Source organism: Coccinella septempunctata, chromosome 8, assembly GCF_907165205.1.
Source record: "Coccinella septempunctata chromosome 8, icCocSept1.1, whole genome shotgun sequence".
NCBI classification, from domain to species: Eukaryota; Metazoa; Arthropoda; class Insecta; order Coleoptera; family Coccinellidae; genus Coccinella; species Coccinella septempunctata.
In genome coordinates this window covers 30,215,450-30,234,683 of record NC_058196.1, presented here as the reverse complement: position 1 = coordinate 30,234,683, position 19,234 = coordinate 30,215,450, and the positions used below count along the sequence as shown (strand labels likewise).

The following is a 19,234-nucleotide window of genomic DNA, read 5'->3' as shown; positions in this document are numbered from 1 at the left end:
CCAACCGACTGCTAAAATAAAAGTGAATGAAGTATACATAAATCGAAAAAAATCGCCGGAGCGAAGTTTAGCCTCAAAGACTACTCTTACACTTAACTCCGCCGACCCCCTTATGGTAAATTACAATATAAAAATGAAATATAGAGTGCACACATAGCAAATAGACAACCAACAGCCTCAAAGAAAGAGAATAACAATCTCCATGCAAAAAAAATAGCATTCTACATTAATTAAACATAAAGGAAAATATAAGCACTACCACTGACTAAAACAAAAACAAACAAAAATCTGAAAAAATACATATCTATGCTCTGGTAAGTAGAAAAAATTTAAGATGAGACTTAAATGCAAAAAACGATGTGAAATTTCTAACATCGGTGTCAAATGCATTCATTACTTTTGCAGCATTAAAGGAAAAACACCTACGAAACCCAGCTGATTTGACGAATTATAACTTCGATACTACTTGATGATTGATTGATGTGAGACAGCCAAAAATTTCCGTGTTTGGTGAAGAATTCAGGAATAATAGAAGGCATTACAGAGGTTTTTTTTATTCTGGGGTGGATTTTTAGCTCAGCATCTCGAGACCAAAGATTTTTATTTCAGCACTCGGTTGTCTATGGAAATTTGACACATTTCACTCTGTATAGTACGAAAATGTGGGGTTATGGCGCTTGTCAAAACATTTTTGGGTTTTAAATCAACGCTATTTGCCCGTTCTACGTAAAAGTTTCTGTTATTTCGTATTTTATCACAATGTCGAATCTCTTCGGAAAATATGTGACGAACATAATTGAAGTTTATACAAACTGATTGAAGGCGTACCAAATCCAGTTATTTGCATGGAAAATACAAGAGATCCGTATAATATCATAATATGCACTGGCTTGAGGAGAGTTAATGTTCGTTATTTTCTTTGGCTAAAGTTTGAATACGTTACATCAGTTGTAGATTTCAAAGATGAAATGCATATGTTGCTTTGGTTGGAAATGGGTATCTCCCGAAGGAATCAACAAATAATTATAAGAATGTTAAATTCTTCAACAAAAATCATCTCGCATCAATATAAGTAAAAATAATTAAAGGAAGTTTCAAGTCAAGATGAACTTCACCTTTGAACAAAAATTTCAGATGAATAAACAATTAACAGGACAACTAGCGAGTATTTCTGGCTGTTCATCTTAATACATTGATATAATGATAAAAATTAGGTATTTATTGGTACCTTAAGACATTTACAATGTATAGGACAAGTCAAATGAAAAATAGAAAAATCAATTTTCGGGAACTCATTCTACGATGACATTCATCGAAAATCCTGTAGCAAACTTTTGGCATTGATTCACTCAAACATAAAATTCTCAAATGCCACTACTTTTTTGGGACTCCCAATAGAAGGAAATTCTTTGTCATCCTCTTCATCACAATCTTTTTGATTGTAGAAATATTCAGCTGAAATATATAAGTCGTTTAGATTCAGATGAAACATTATATAAATTCTCTTACATTGAATATGTTCGCTACCGTCTGACGTATTGTGGATTTTGGAATATCAGGGTATAACTATTTGAATGAGCGGACCTTAATTCTAGATAGCACTTCCTGAAACCCTGTCCCTTTTTCCAATCACTTTCGGCATTTTCGTAATAAAAATTGATATTAGTTGTGGCAACGGCGTTATGACATTAACGACATTCCATGAGTGCCAACCTTACTCCGTTCTAGTTACGAAAACTTGAGAAAATTATTTCATGGCCAACCGACTGCTAAAATAAAAGTGAATGGAGTATAGAAAGATAGGAAACACCCTCATATCTCCAGTAGATGCTAGCAACCGACATTTTGGCCTGTGTTCGCCACATTTGACAATGAGATGGCGCTGAAAACGTACTGTCACTACAGAAAATCAGTTTCAAACCAACAAAATTGTGTTGGTGTAGAACGATGGCTCTTGTACGCCACTGGCCCAAAATCGAAGAGTGCGAACCCGAGGCGGTGTAGCCAAAAGGTAACACATGTAAAGCGATGGCGAATCCAAAACCGTCGGCGCCCTGATCCATATTTTTTATTGCTTTTTAACATGGGAATCCGGACGGCAAAAAATGACCAATAGCTCTTCTCTACCTGATCCGAAAAGACGGAGGGCATCTGAGAAGAACGAAATGTTATTCGGTATTATGTGCTGTGTTACATTTGAACCCGTTCGGGATTGTGTTATCACTTCTGAACATCACTGGAGAAGGAAAACGCCAACTGGTCATGTGGCATTGACAGTGCTGAGAGAAATTCGAAAACCAATGATTAAAATGCCTTTCGATTCGAGCAATACTTCATATATCATTTCCAATAAAGAACCTATGAGAGCTGACATGCAAAAGATTGGATTTAAAAAAAGATGAAAAAAAAATTCTAGATAAATACTGAAGATTAATGGATAAAGCAAAAGAAGTACAAAAGTCGTGCACTATTCGAAAATGATCCTTCCAAATATTGACTCAAATTGACCCGATTCGAGGATTAAGGATTGAAACTTAGATATACAGAGTGAGACAATGAAAACTAAAGAAACAGAGACTCTATAGGTAGGCATAAACAAATTATACAGGTTGAATCAAGTCTTTTAACTGTAGATTTTTGAGGTCAAACGAAACACTTTTTTCCTATGCCATTTTTTCCGATTCGGCCTTGATATCTTGTATTCGAAAAAGATTCATCAAATAAATGAAAAACTATAATCGGAAATTCATTTCATTCGATAAAACCGTTTGTGAGAACTAAAAATAAAATTTTTTATGGTTTTTCAACAGCCTGTATCTTTTGAACCGAGACGATTCAGAAAAAATGGCAAAGGAAAAAAGTGTTTCTTTTGACTTCAGAAATCATTTTCTACCATAATTTGTCATTCAATCCCATCAAAAAATTTTTTATGGAAAGGACGATGTTTTACTGAACCGGAATTGTAAAAAAAGTGTTTCTTTGACCTCAAGAATCTACTGTTCAAATATTTGTACGATTCAAAGACTCAACCTGTAGAAAAACTCTCGAATACGTCGTTTTTTGATTCCAGTGGTTCAACTTCTCAGATCGAATTCACAACCGTAGCGCTTCAACCCTTACAGCGGGTTTCATAGAACTTTGATTGTCCGATCAAGGATTTGACAGTCACTCGATTTATAATACGAAATCACTGAAACCTTAACATTTCCGAATATATTGAAGATGTAGCAATTGAGAATAATTGAATGGACGTATAAACATCATGATTTGATGCGAAAATGATCTTCTGAATGATCATGACTGAATTATCGATGGAAAACAAATTGACTATTTGTCAATCAAGCGTTGATTCCCCGATTAAGCTTTATGAAACTCGGGGTTAGTGTTGCATCCCCAACCCCTTTATTTAAAATAGGTAAAATAGGGCAAGTGATACCTCATTTGAAAGGCCATTCTATTTTGAATTCAGCTTGTTTTCTCATTCAATCCATTCGTTCTTGAGATATTCAAACTCAAATTTTGAACATCAATATTCATTTCGTTGAAAATGCTGTGTGAACTATGGGGATTCTGGCTCCCATATCACCCAGAAACAATCTTCCTTCATTCGTTGTTCTCTAAAATCTCGAGATTTAGCACCAAGCAATATTTCAAGACCCAATTTCGATGTGAATCCAAAAATTTGGACGAGGTTTAATGTTTGGCCCAATTGTCCATACACCAATATCAATAATGGTACCTATCGTGACCAAAGAGGCACTTGTTAGCATACAAACAAGATTCCGTCGTGTAGGTACAAGAACGAGACCACAGATTATTCGGTTAATCAAGAAAACGAGATATGCGCTATGCTGCTGACAGATCTTACCTTTTATTTCGAATTCGTCGGCCATTTTTTGCTGTTTGAGGAATTCACGAAGAAGTTAGCTGTCGTACTAGATTGTAATTAAAATTATTATCTAATTATAAGGATGGATTTTAAGTATAGAGCCATATCACTTTTTTCTTTGAGTAACTTCTCTAATAACAATCAGTGAACCTATAAACTTCAATGAAGACGGAACTATGAAACTAAATATAAAAATAGAAATTAAATACAGTCTTCAGAACAGTATTGAATATTGTTTACGTTCATATAAAGACACTACAGACATGCTTCAGCAATAATTTGCATTTTTTAGCGCAATCTAAATTAGTATAATCATACGAAATTCATCGACGTTAGTATTTGCAGAGTCATTCTCGGTTATTCATAAAAACCCACTATTTCCCAGAATAAGTTGTTATTTTCCTTGAATCGTCGACTTATTGTATAATAATTGTTTGAATGAACAGGGAATACCTGAGCTATATCGGTTAATTACAGTATCTCTCAACTCTATGATCTCATTAGACTTACATGCCGATCAACAAACGAATCATTACTCTAGAGCACGATTTTTCTGCATGAGGATCTCAATGACTGTTGGAAATTCATTAAAAAAACGTTTTTCGCTTCTCATAACATCGGAAATAAAGTTACATACGTTTTAAGTCACAGAAACTACCTTTTTTAATTTTTTATGAATGAAAAACATGATTTCTGGTAGGTGAAAAATTGCTGCCGGCGTCGGACCATCAAAATTAAAAAGAAATGAATAGTTCGCCCCATTATGAACCCCATGGATCGTGCACCGGTCCGCGGTCAGTGTTGGAAGCAAGAACATTCATAATTCAGCGTGTAGGGGACCAAAAAGACCGGCTCTGAAAATTATATGGCAACTTTACGAACGTAGCGTTGTTTATATTGGAATAACCACCATATATCTTCAAATTATCTGTTGTAGAGATAAGTGTGAATGAAATAAAAGACGATGACATATTGGAAGGCGGTGTTGCCAGGTTGGAATATCGAAATCAATATTCGTGTGAGACATTTGGACAATTTTTTATCAGCATTCCAGTTTGTTTCACAGCTGGGGGTAGTGAAGTTGTCAAATGGCAATCTATTTTTGCACCAGTAATCATCCAGCAAATCCTTTCGCAACTGTTCATTCACACCTTGTATGAGATAAACGAAAAATTGAAGGGAAAGAAAGTATATGAAAGAAAAACTCCAACGCCCAATTTTTCATTTCAAATCACTATATCATGTGAATGTTGTTGAGCAATATAACACTTCAAGTCTTATCATATTTCATCCATTGAGTTTCGCTCTCAAGACAGGTTTACCGAAGGAATTTGAAGGTTTAATAGAGTATGCCAGGGAATGAATTTGGACAAAACCAAAATCCTGATAAGTCCGCCAGAAAACCTTCAAACACATATCAGTCTGGAGGATGGAACTCTAGAACAGATCTAGCAGTTGAAATACTTAGGAAGCTTCATAAATACTAGGGCTAACCTGGACACGGAAATACACAACCGCATTCTGGAAGCTAAAGGCAAAGTGTTTTAAAATCACGACCTCAATCTGAAGACCAAGACAGCTGTTTACAAAGCAGTGGTCCTCCCAACGCTTCTTTACAGAAGCGAAAGCGGAACACCCTATAGGCGACACATTAAACAGCTTGAACAAACGCAACAACTTCATCTAAGACAAATAATGCACATCAAATGGTTCCACAAAGTTTAAAATGCAGAAGTCTTGCAGCGCGCGAGTTGTATAACAATTGAGACTCAAGTAACGAGTGCTCGACTCAGATGGAGCGGCCACATTCTGAGGATGCAAGACACAAGACTCACCAAAATAGCTCTGTATGGCGAATTCACAGAGAGAGCTCGGAAACCAGGAGGCCAGTATTAGCGGTTTAAGGATATACTGCATCAATCCCTAAAATCAGTTAATGCCAATCATAACTGGGAGCAACTAGCGTCAGACAGATCACAGTGGAGGTCTTTGGTCCACAGTTATGATGGAGACTCGAGAAGAATACAGCGGCGGCCAGATGTAGTTGGTGACTATCTATGCCCAGAGTGTGGAAGGATCTGTAGGTCACGGTTGGGTCTCTTCAGTCACAGGAGGGCACACAGTCGTAAGTAGTCCTAAAAAATTTTAGGTTTGATCGCACCGATAGTCTTTTTGTAGATTTATTCTCGGTAACGAGATTCAGCAATGAATAAATGAAATTTTACAGAGATATTTCTAGCATAACTTTTCACAGGCATTTGTTTATCTCTGTACCTCTCAAAAATTCATAATCAAGTCGTCGTGTTTGAAGCAACGTAACTCTTCATCTTCAATCCTGGGCACAGAAAATAGAAGTAATCATCATCAACGAAGCAAAAATAATCTGTAGGTCGAGTAAAAGCTCAAAAAATTGGCAACGTCGAAAACCCGGCCATGGCCAAGGTGATCTGTCATTGCCCCAAGATGGGCCAGACAAAGACGGGGACACGAAGAGGCCTACCATTCCGCGAACGAGGCCTCTTTCTCACGAAACCGTCGCTTATTCCATGAAAGCAGAGATTCTTTCGGAGACCTACAAGGATTCTTGGATTCTTACCTGAAATCCAACGAAGAAGGACTCGGAGTATTGTCTGGGGACCAACGGATCGTTATGTTTGAAGTGATGTCTTGATAAGGAACACCGAGCCTGTTTCGGCGTCCGTAATCTCTCATCAGTATTTGTGCCGTTTAAATATATGGATAGGTGGCGATTCGGAATTTAACCTTTGCTGTCGGGGATCTGAAGCGGTGGAATTCAAAGGGTTCAACGAGAGGTTTATTAAAATTGATGTTGAGTTGTTTGTTATTGCTTGAAATTGAAATTTGTTGATCCGAATCATTTTCGAAGAGTTTTAGGGGTGTTTCCTTCTTGAAACGAAGTCTTTAGGTGCATCAAAGCTCAAAGAATTTGTTCAACCCTTGTATAACCCCAAATTTGTGTGAGAATTTCAAATTATCCACTCCATTCAATCAAGGGAATATTTTTGAATGAATTTCGACTATTGTCGATATTAATTTTCCAATGGTATGATGGTTATGAAACAAATTTTTGGAGTGGCTTCTCCTACCTCTTGCAGATAAAGGGAAACACCACGAATTTTTTTTTCTATTACCTTTCCACTCCCATAAAATCATTTTTGTCAATTTTTGTGGTTTCTAAGAACAAAATTGCTTCATAAATGCCATCTTCAGTGATTTGTATCTAGGTCCCAGAATAGTTTATATTTCTCTTGATCTAATTTCTTGTTATTTTTTATCTTTGCACAATGGTGGATAAAGTACAGTATCCCACCAATGAATTGATTCAAAAGGCCCGGATTTGTCCGAAGTTGCGTGCGATAAAAAATACAGGGTGTATTTGAAGGTGAGACTTTTTTTTCAACAGAAGATAGAACTGGTCAAAATGGAGCGTTTCACCAAAAATCACCTATACAAAACTTTCAAAATGACGAAGTTGAAAAAAAAAATTGAAAATGATTACTGAAATAGATCCTAATACGACCCTGGAACGTTTGTTAGCTGAATTATCGCAAAGCAGAGGGAAAAACTTATCTCCTGATTCGTCCATGTTGTTTTTTCAGGATATTCGCTCGTTCGATATTTCTTGGGTAATGAAAATGGAAACTTAGGATTGCCGAATTTTTCTCATTTTTTTTCAGTAACTTACACGATTTTATGAAATGGCTCATTTCGATACCAACTGACAGAAGAGACTTAGGACACAAGTGTAAAAAATAGAATGATACTTCAAAATCTCACCAATAAAATTCGTCTAAATTATTCACGAATTTTTTCACAATGGGCATCACAATCTTCTTGTTCGAACATTCCAACCATCGTCGTACAAATGGGATGAAATGGGGAAACATCATAGCACTTTTTCAACATAACTAACATAAGCACTTTCAAGAAACTGTCTCGATTTTCTAAATTTTTTTTCACCCTAAATTGCACGATACAACAATTATGATTCTCTCAAAAGTGACCCGATGCATCTAATCCGATGAACTTGGTACTGAACCATTCATTGTCCAGCCATATGTTCATGTTTTGTTTCGTGTTTGCGATGCCGGAGTCACCTTCCACAGTTCCGCACTTGAAATTCAATGAAATTTTGTCGAACTTCTAGGGGTTGTATCTCAGCCATCTTGGATCTTTTATATAGACAATTTTTGGATAAACGACTCATTTACCTTCTGTCAAAAAAAAAGCCTCACCTTTGAAAACATCTTGTATTTTTCTGAGCTACTGTAGGTCAATGGATGGAAAAAGACCATCGCACTATATCCACTGGGGATCATCGTGATTTAAATTTATTTTTAAGCACTAAGGTGGTAGATTGTGCCACAGACCAAATTTCCACTGTGAAAAATGCTAGAAATTTTTTTTTATACAAACCCATATGTCTCCATTTCTTTCTCCATCTTGTCACCACTTTGCCCGGGGTGGATGAGGTGGAAGAAAACACCAAATTATAACAAAAACATGCACGGTTCAAATCTGAAAGGTCGCTGTTTCGAATAAAATATTTTCCCTAACCGTTATAAATCTGGAACGTTGGTAGGCCACGTGGCAAGAACGACCTCCCATCCTTGAACCGACCTGTATCGTTTATTGACTTAAATAACGAATAGTTATCACAGTATGCCAATTTGCAATAAAAATGGTCAATTGTCATAATTTTTCCACTGAAAAACACTGGTAGCAGCGACGGGTCTCAAATACAACGAGTGAAAACGATCGAAACGTCAACCGTCAATAGAAAATCAACTGCCTTCAATGGTTTTCAACATCAATATACAATTCGAACATGTCAATAGTAATAAATGGACAACAAACGTTTAGAATACGTTACAATCACAAGGAATTTACAAGATCAACAATATTTATAAATTGTACAAAGTCAACATTTAATTACATTTATTCTTCTTGTAAGTACATCATCAGCAAGTTCAGTTCGTCTATGCTGCCACAAACTTCTTCACTTTCAAAGAAACACCGTACAGTAAATCGACAAATGGTGTTAATTTGAAATTTCGCACTACAATCGTCTAAAATATAATATGTACATATACAATCTTAAAATTAGATATAAATAATTAAGATTAAAATAAAATAGAAATAAATTAGGAATAAATATTTACATAAATTAAGTGGAGACATTTTTTCCATAATACTTTTCATTTGATCGTCGTTCGACGGTTTGTAGGTCTTACAGTTTGGACTTGACGTGTTCGTAGCATTCGATGATGTACTCTAGGAGTCTGAGGTAGTCCCTTATGATCAGGTAGTGGCGCGTCATCATGGTGGTATCATCCCCGTTCTTGTCTTTCGGATCGATAATGGTGCGTTCTACATCTTTGTGTCTAGCCACGTTCAAGGTATTAGACGCCGTTTGAATCTCGCACAACACACTGAGAACGTACAATTCGATCGTCTTCCTATAATCCTCAATAAGAGTACCGCGTCGCTTTTCCTCGTCGCTTATCATCTGGTCAACTGCCACTGCTATTATTTGCAAGTTCTTATAGGAGTCTTTCAGGAGGGTGTTGAGCTGTAACAAAAGACGTGGGTTATTCTAAAAGTCCCCTCAAAATATTCAACTTCTTCGTAGATTCGACCAAGTGTTAAAACTCACCTCTATCTTGTCTAGTTCCTCTTTGCTCAGAGGCTTTCCGAGCTCTTTCTCTATCTTAGGAAACCAACTCAGCGGTTGTATACTTCCTTGGAATTCTTGCACGTCTGTCCAATTGCTTCCGAATGTTTTGATGGCCTGGAACAAAGGAGAAACATTGAATATGATTCGGTCGTATGGGAAGTCCATCAAACGTCAGCTTTTATAGACGAATCATTCGGAAACCATAAAAATCACATGAATATCTGAATAATACTCATAATATGGTTTAGCTAGAAGCTGGTATAATATTTATGACCAGATAAGTTACCCGTGGAACAGGCTCGGCCTTTGTCACATCCTGATCTATACAGGGTGTCTGTAAATGAATGGGAAGGACTTCACGACATGATTCCTCGATGAAATTAAGCAGGGGGTAGCTCATATAAATTTTTATCGGGAATTTTAACAAGCACAGCAATGAAAATGTACGGTGGGTCTTTGACTCGTACAAATATTTCAACAATAGGTCAAAACAAACAATTTTTCCCTATACCATTTTTTCCGATTTGGTCCTGATAAAAAGATATAGCAATTTTGAGTTTTCATAATGAGCTGTGCCACCCCTGGAAGAACAAAATTAACTTCAGAATTACTAGCTAAATCTGTGACAATACACATCTGTGGATCTTCTAAACAGAGTTGTATTCAGCCAAAGTACACAATTTTTCGAATTTCACCAGATACTTTTCAATTTTTGAACATCAAACTACTCGAAAACGAGAAAATATAAAGAATACTTTTATTTCACAAAACGTTCAAATATTCATTGGATAGCGTCAACTTAGTTACAAGAGTTTGGTATTTTTATGGTGCTTAATGGTCATAATAAGAAAACTGGAAGACGTGGGTGATATCTTGTGTTCAAAAAGGTTCATCAAATAACAGAAAGACCATATTCCGAAATTTATTTCATTCGATAAAACCGTTTGTGAGATAGAACTAAAAATAACATGATTTTCCATGATTTTTCAACAGCTTGTATCTTTTAAACCGAGCCGTTTTGGAAAAAATGGTAAGGAAGAAAAGTGTTTCTTTTGTCCTCCAGAATCTTGTGTTAAAATATTTGTACGAACCAAAGAACAACAAGAGTGTTGGATCAGACGCAGAGCAACAACAGCAAGAGAAGAAGTATTGAGGACCACATTTCCACAGTGAGAATACTGATCCAGAAGCACGTTTTCTATGGACGATGATGTCACACTCTCATCTCAGACGTCCCTTAACCCATTTCGCACAGACAAACGTCAAAACATCAACCGCGAGTAAACATTTTAATTCGGCAGACCGCGATTTCGCGGAACCACGCTCGACCGACCTCTCATTAGCCAAACGTCCTAATTACCGTCCAGTACGAAACGTTTTCGGACCGATTCCGGGCGTCTTACGCCCAACGCCCGGGCCGATGCCCCCCCAGAGCCGCTGTTCTCGGAACGCGTCGACAAATCATATTAACGACGGTCGTAACCTAGACCCCGGAACGTGGGTAATAGGTTATGGGCCCCGTGATATAACGCGGCAAAGGTTAATCCGTTCTGCGCCATCAGGAAGCGATAACGCGCCCGTATATCGCGCCCAGGGGCTGCCGCCTAACGCAAATCGATCAAACGGTCGACCAGTTGCTTCAACGTGTGGATCCAGGGGTTTTTGCAAGCATCAGGCGATTAAACATTCGCCTTTTCTCAACTAGAGATGGTATTTCATCGAGAACCAAACTGTTTCCCGAAAAAATTCAACGTGATCGAATCCGTAGCGCCGGGCGGTCGACCAAAGGGACACCGAACGTCTTCGGCCGATAACGTACGAGCTGATGGACGAAGAGGATCGAGTGGCCGGTTCAACACGCTCAGGAAATGCGATAATCGAATTTCCGAAGGAGGTCCTGGTATGCCACTTCCTTCCATTGATTGTTGTCTATATCGACGATATAATCTCGACGGATGGTCTGGAGAACCAGGCGGCGACGGTCAAGTGGGCAACGTGCCCACGGATGTAGATACCTACGTCGGTTACTCAACGCTTTGATATGCGTGGAGGAGGTATTTAATCATTTGATGTGCTTAAATGATCGACAAATTCAATAAAAAACTTTATACGAATGGAAAAAGGAGTTAGTAATGAAGTAACTACTCGCCCGGTTAGTAAATGGTCACCTAATTAGTTGCCTAGTTAGTGACAGGCAAGCATTTTTGCACGGAATCACTCATGCATAACAATTTAGCTAGTAAGTGACTGGTAGCTAACTAGGTAGCTCGTTTCCCACCATCTTGAAGTAATTAGGCTAACTACCTAATTTCTTGGAGTAATTTAGTTACCATAGTTACCAAATTACTTGAAGTTTATCAGGTTACCACGTAACAAATTACTTTAAATTAGGTAAATACATGTAACCATAGTTACCTAATTACTTGAAGCACCTAGGTTACTAATTACATAGATTTATTAGATAAAGAGTTATCTGGAGAAGAATTCGCAACCAATTATGTTCAAATTCAAGTTTCTGTTCCTGTCTAATTGTACCAATTACTTGAAGTAATTAGGTTACCTTTCACCCGAGTCCTTGGAGTAATTAGGTTACCTGTTTCCCATCATCTCCAAGTAATTAGGCTAACTACCTAATTTCTTGGAAAAATTCAGTTACCAGTTACCAAATTACTTGAAGTTAATCAGGTTACGACCTACCTAATTACTTTAAATTAGGTAAATATAGGTAAATATATTACTTGAAGCACCTAGGTTACTAATTACTAAGATTTATTAGGTAAAGAGTTATCTGGAAAAGAATTCGCAACCAACTATGTTCTAATTCAACTTTCTGTTCCTATCTAATAGTCCCAATTACTTGAAGTGATTAGGTTACCTTTCACCCAAGTCCTTGGCGTAATTAGTTTACCTGTTTCCCATCATCTTGAAGTAATTAGGCTAACTACCTAATTTCTGGGAGTGATTAAGTTACCAGTTGCCAAATTACTTGAAGTAAATCAGGTTATCACCTACCTAATTACTTTAAATTAGGTAAATATAGACTAACTATATTACTTGAAGCACCTAGGTTACTAATTACTTAGATTTATTAGGTAAAGTGTTATCTGGAAAAGAATTCGCAACCAACTATGTTCTAATTCAAGTTTCTGTTCCTGTCTAATAGTCCCAATTACTTGAAGTAATTAGGTTACCTTTCACCCAAGTCCTTGGAGTAACTAGATTACCTGTTTACCATCATCTTGAAGTAATTAGGCTAACTACCTAATTTCTGGGAGTAATTAAGTTAACAGTTACCAAATAACTTGAAGTAAATCTGGTTACCACCTACCTAATTCTTTTAAATTAGGTAAATATTGGCTAACTATATTACTTGAAGCACCTAGGTTACTAAATACTTAGATTTATTAGGTAAACAATTATCTGAGGAAGAATTAGCAACCAACTATGTTCAAATTCAAATTTCTGTTCCTGTCAAATTGTCTCCAAGTAATTAGGTTACCTTTTACCCAAATGCTTGGAGTAATTAGGTTACCTGCTTGTCCCATTTTGAAGTAATTAGGCTGAATACCTAATTTCTTGGAGTAATTGAGTTACCAATTACCAAATTACTTGAAGTTGATCAGGTTACCAACAACCTAATTACTTTAAATTAGGTAAATATAACCATAGTAACCTAATTACTTGAAGTACCTAGGTTGCTAATTAATTAGATTAGGTAATCAGTTACCTGAGAAGAATTCGCAACCAACTATGTTCAAATTCAAGTTTCTGTTCCTGTCTAATGGTCCCAACTACTTGGAGTAATTAGGTTACCTTTTACCCAAGTCCTTGGAGTAATTATGTTACCTGTTTCCCCAATATTGAAGTAATTGGGCTAATAGTTACCTAATTTCTTGAAGTAATTCGATTAACAGTTACCTAATTACTTGAAGTTAATCAGGTTTACACCTAGGAACCTAATTACTTTGAATTATTAGGTAACCATAATTTCCCTATTACCCAAAGTACCTAGGCTGCTAATTACTTGAAGTTATCAAGGTAATTCTCAACCATCTACGGTAAAATTCAAGTGTTCGTTCCTCTCTTCTTTTACCAACGAGACCGCAACGGAATTTCCTCGTAAACGTGCCCAGTTGTCCGTCGCCGATCGATCTTTACATAAAACCGATTTATAATCGTCTTCCATACGTTCTCTCGGCGAGGATGATATCGGACCCGCGGGCGTCAGGCAGTCTGATGCGGACGCCGCCGCGAAGGTCGTCGAAAGTTCACACACACAGCACACAGCCGCGAAACTCTCTCGCCGTCCGAACACGCGACTCTCTCTCGCGGAAGCTGACGACGGCCGAGGTAGCGGGAAAATCGACCGGGCGAAAGGTTTTCGCAATCGCGATAGATGGTCCCTCCCGACACTTCGGAACAGAGGGTTTCGGGGTCGTTAAAATCGATTGAAAACGGGACGGCTGTACGTATGAGTCATGCCGAACTCTGCTCGAGCCTCTGATGGCGTTTTCCGGCTCTGATGTACGAGCGATTCGATATACGAGCACTGCGAGAGCGTTTCGTCACATCGAGGCAGCTCGGGAGGCTTCGTCATCGCTGACAAGTCTTTCTGGCAGCTCCTGTATCTCACACGTGTTTTTCCGGAGTATCGAGATATTGAAAATTCGAAATTCAATGATAATTTCCTTACAGACGACTTCAAAGCTCATTAAATAGCCGAAGCAACAGTTTGCAGAGATCTAAGGCATTGCTTAACTACACCAGTAGCTGCTGCATTGCAAATTTAGTGTTTCTGATCCTTCAAAGTGTGAAGAAACTTTCCAAGAAGCGGAGGTCTTTGCCATCACCCAAATACCACAACAGCTTTTACATTCAACTCTTGATTCTTGAGAGATACAATGTGGGAAACTCATAGTGATTTCCCATCTTCTTTTCATCAGATCAGCGTGAAAGCAAAGAGCAAAGATCTACCCCTCTACAGCGGTCAAGGCGCCAAGCTATAGTCTGCGACCGCAGAGGCCTCTGCCAATGTCACTCCAATAGTCTTCGACCATTGCAAACCTTGTTGGTCTTTTTGCAGGTTGGAAATATATAGTCCAATTTTCCATCTCCATTCTAAGCATCGATAATCAGGAAAGATTTGACGCAACAACTACATCTATAGTTACATGGCCCTTCAGCAAATAATGGCGCTGTAGGCTGTAGGAGAGCTCTTTTGACCACCACTCTCCAATAAGTTCCAACTAACCAGATTTTGAGGTTGTTAAACCTCTCGCAAGGAATCCAGAAGCACCGAGAATATCGACCTGCAAAGAGTGAAGACCTGCCACTCTACAGCGTTCAAGTCGCCAAGCTATAGTCTGCGAACGCAGAGGCCTCTGCCAATGTTTAAACATACCAATAGTCTTCGACCATTGCAAACCTTGTTGGTCTTTTTGCAGGTTGGAAATATATAGTCCAATTTTCCATCTCCCTTTTGAGCATCGATAATCAGGAAAGATTTCACGCAACAACTACATCTATAGTTACATGGCCCTTCACCAAATAATGGCGCTGCAGGCTGTAGGAGAGCTCTTTTGACCACCACTCTCCAATAATTTCCAACTAACCAGATTTTGAGGTTGTTAAACCTCTCGCATGGAATCCAGAAGCTCGTGTCGACCAAATTATAGGTTATCGATGGCGGCATTTCGGACTCGATGGCCTTCTACTGGTAATTAGATACCCAAACGCGACCATTGAAGAATATTCACGATACGAGCGATGACTGAAATCGATCCCGATCGGAATTAATGATCTTCGCACTCATCAATCTTCAGAAACAACCGATCGATTTATTTTCTTTCGCCAATACTTCGAATGTGCTTACATATAGCAATTTCGAACCCAAAATACGTTCTTGCGAACCCCTAGTTCTACCGACGGAGCTCCAAGCTCGATTCGCGTGAACCCTGGGCCCATAACCTGACCCCGACGTCTAGTTGGAGATGAAGTATCCCGAGGAAACCAACCTTATCGCAGACATCGCGATCTTGCGTGCCCAGACGCGCGCGCTTCAAGAATTCCCGGATGTGACGAAGGAAAGACAGGCAACGCCAACCGCGACCGATATCCGATAAAACGGGACGGGAGATGGCGGCCTACGCTGAAGCGAGACGGAGAAGAAAAATATGATAGTGTGTATAATCATCGCCGGCCGATCGAGAATACTAATCACTTTCTTCTCTCTATGTTAATGGGCAGGGAGCGAGAGGTCCGAGGTGTGTGCGAGAGAGACGGAAGCGGCGTTAATGAATGAACGTACGAACGGAAGAACTATTAAACTGGCCGGAAATCGTGAAGTGTAGGAATATTTTTATGTCTTCGATCGTCTGGGAAAGGAATTCCTGAGGTAGGAGGCTTGTCGGACGACCCCCGTAGGTAGGGTCGAATTTGAGAGGGTAGTACGAGGTCTGTACGAAAAGTTTTCGAACTAGCATGCAGCATTTCCCAAGAAATACGGACGAAACCGAGGGAAAATCTTTTCAAAGACCACCAATTACACAGGAAATGAAATAATGCTCGATTTTACTATTTAAAATCTGCGTTTTCCTCGCCAGTGTATTTTGAATGAATTCAGGACATTTTTCAAAGGTTTATCAACAGCCTATAAATCTGGCTGTAACTGATCCCTCAGCAATCAATCGTAAGAGCAGTTTGGACCGTTTTTCTTCCAGATAAATCGCTATTCCCGATTAATATTCTATCTAGCCTTGACTATCGCCGAGTTATTAGTCATAACGTACAATACCGTGTAATAAACTCTCTTATAACAGCACAATACCGCGTTGATCACTTGATAGTAATCAAACGCCATTCATTTACTATTGATGTAGGTACTCAAACTCCGATCAGAGATAAAATATGGACAAAAAATCTTCGTAATTTTGTTCGCTGACAGAGGGGGTTTTAGGGCGGTCAACTGAATGAAATATGCACTTACAAATTTATCTTTCAGCGTGTCTATCATCACCAGCGATCTCTTGCTCTGGTCTATGATGGTCTGGATTAGATCTATCTGGTTTGAATTTTTGCTGCTTCCGGCGTGACCGCATGGTATCATCCACTTCTCCATCTTTACTGGTGCTGATAACGTTGTGGGAAATGCGAAGAGACTGAGGTAGAAACACAATATAACAGTTCGATGGAGTCCTGAAAGAAAAGAAAATTGTAAGTGAAAAAATGGAAATATTCATATACCAATGGTTATATATCATACATTATCGTGAAGATTAGGTCAGAATTATGGATAACTGATACAGTGGCGGTTCCAGGAGTGACTTTGGGGGGCATAATAGTGATAAATCTCGAAATTACATAGAATTTGGGAATTTTTCGAAAGTCAAATTTCCACACGAGTATTTCCCAGAAAAATCATCGTAGATTTAAATGTAATACATATTCTGAAAGAGCAACTCATCTACTAATAAATCTCGAGATTTCTTCGACCTTGGTGCAACCGTCTGGTCTTGACGAATTTTTAACTGACCCCATCTTTTCGGAAATTATTTCAAATTTTCGATACTCGTATCCCCAGGAAAATCATGGTAGATCTAAATGCGATGCATAATCCAAAAGAGCAATATCTTCTAGAAGTAACTATTCCTGAAGCTGATGAATGAAGCTCCTCATAGAGATCCACAATATCAACTTGTGAAAGATGCAACGAGATTTGAAGCAACTTATCACTTCAATCCACAATCAAATCAACAATTACACCACCAAGTGGTAATTGGAGAACACAAGAATTCCCCACCATCCCCTTATCGACGCGGCCATCAGTCCGACCGGACCCATAACAACGCGATAAAAATTTCGACGACCGCGACCCTTTCTCTGGGTCAGAAAAGTCGCCATTTTCTCACGCTCTCGGGCGCCTCATAAGACTGTCGTGTGTCCACAAAGTTGTGTGCACAACGCGTAGCCGACAAACGAGGTTACACCAGTTGGGCCTGTTTGTTCTCCTCTTTAGCGACGTCCACACAACAAAGCCCATCGTCCCATTTTACGACCGTCCAGCGCTCTCACGATCGCGTCTAGAGGCATTTCAGGAATTCGGAATGGTTTTCCAGCGATTCCGTCTGTGAAACGCGTGAGCTGGTTGTCGATCGAACAAAACGGATCGAAATCGGTGGGAAATTAACGATTCGAATAGGAAGAGAACGCAGTTTACAACCAAATTTTATTTTGAAAATGCGTTTCGTGTATCACATCAACAATCAACCTTCAAAATGTCAGCTGTCAAACTGTCAGTTGTCAAACTGTCAGTTGTCAACTGTCAGTTGTCAAAATGACAGTTGTCAACTGTCAGTTGTCAAAATGACAGTCAACAAACTATTTGTTCCATTGGCAAAGTATTCAAGTCTGAGATATTAACGCATTCGTTATCTTTCTGAAATTTGCTGGAATCCCCGTTTTCCATCTTGTTTCGCCTGAAGTTGGAGTTCCAAAGCCTATCAATCAAACACGAAAGGAACACAAAAGAAAGCCATGTGTTAGTCGGTATCGAAACGGCGTCTACACGTTGAAGATAATCGAGAAATTATTCTATTATTCTCTAATTAGACAGCATTATATCTGTTGCACCTGACTAGAACACCTGGACTTGGCGCGAGGTTTTATAAGCCCTATATCCTGGATAAAGAGCGATTTATCCGAGAATTGGACCTTGGTACAACACTTTATCTACACGTACAATGCCGCAAGCTTTGTTTCAGTCCACAAGATATTTCCATATCTCTTATCCATTACTACGAGAGTATTTCTCTATAGCTTTCGTGAGATAAACGCGTAGAAATTGATAAAGAAGAAAATTGGGTAACGAGCCATTGCTCTGGACTATGTGTGAGAGCAGAAACTCTTTCATAATAATCAGCTTACCACCAACGAAGATGTTCACTGCAGATCGAAGCCTTTTATCGCATATAAAGAAACTTTGGACTCAGTCCAAACTATCTTCTTCCTTCGTGGAAATCCAGATGTATTCCAGTGAAACTGAGCGTAATCTATGAACAATTCCCGAAAATTGATTGTTGATATTGACGATCTATTGCTTTTTATCGCTGATTAGCGACCCAGGGGGTCAGCTATGACTATGACCATGATAATCAACTAACGAGCGAGGTGAAGTCCTTGACATTCTTCAGCGAATTTCACTTCAAAACAACGTTTTATCTCGTCAAAACACAGATTTCCGAATAGGTGGAAGTCAACGGAAGCGACCTAAGCCAGCAGCTGTGTTTTCGATAAGGTTGTTTGGTCAGATTGAGGTAGTACCACTCTCAATGGACTGTTGGATGTAATCAGATCCTTTGGGATGGACGTTCGTCATATTCATTCAGCATCGTTGTCAACAGGTCAATGTTCAAGCACGCTAGTATCAGTCCCACACAGGAAGTTTGTACAACTTACGCTACGCTCGAGGTTAAAGGTAACAAGTACAAAGATTACCGATGCAAAATATTTGGGATTCGAGGGAAATATTTATCCAGCAATTAACGCTTACTTCCTCGTTGTTTTGGAGTGTGCTAGGGGTAATCCCCATGTTTGTTTTCGATGATTATCACACAATTGGTATTCAGCGTTGACATGAAATGCGACCTTTA

General features: G+C 38.8%; 1 protein-coding gene across 1 annotated transcript in view; it reads right to left on the bottom strand.

Moving 5' to 3' along the window:
• Positions 1-8,400: 8,400 nt before the first annotated feature.
• LOC123318929 overlaps positions 8,401-19,234 on the bottom strand; it is a 72,069-nt gene continuing 61,235 nt past the window's right edge. Inside the window, exons 3-5 of the mRNA XM_044905715.1 lie at positions 16,573-16,781; positions 9,567-9,701; positions 8,401-9,482 (exon numbers count right to left, since the gene is read on the bottom strand). Coding sequence (XP_044761650.1) covers positions 9,141-9,482; positions 9,567-9,701; positions 16,573-16,704 — 609 coding nt within the window. The 5' untranslated portion in view covers positions 16,705-16,781 and the 3' untranslated portion in view covers positions 8,401-9,140. The remainder of the gene's footprint in view (positions 9,483-9,566; positions 9,702-16,572; positions 16,782-19,234) is intronic.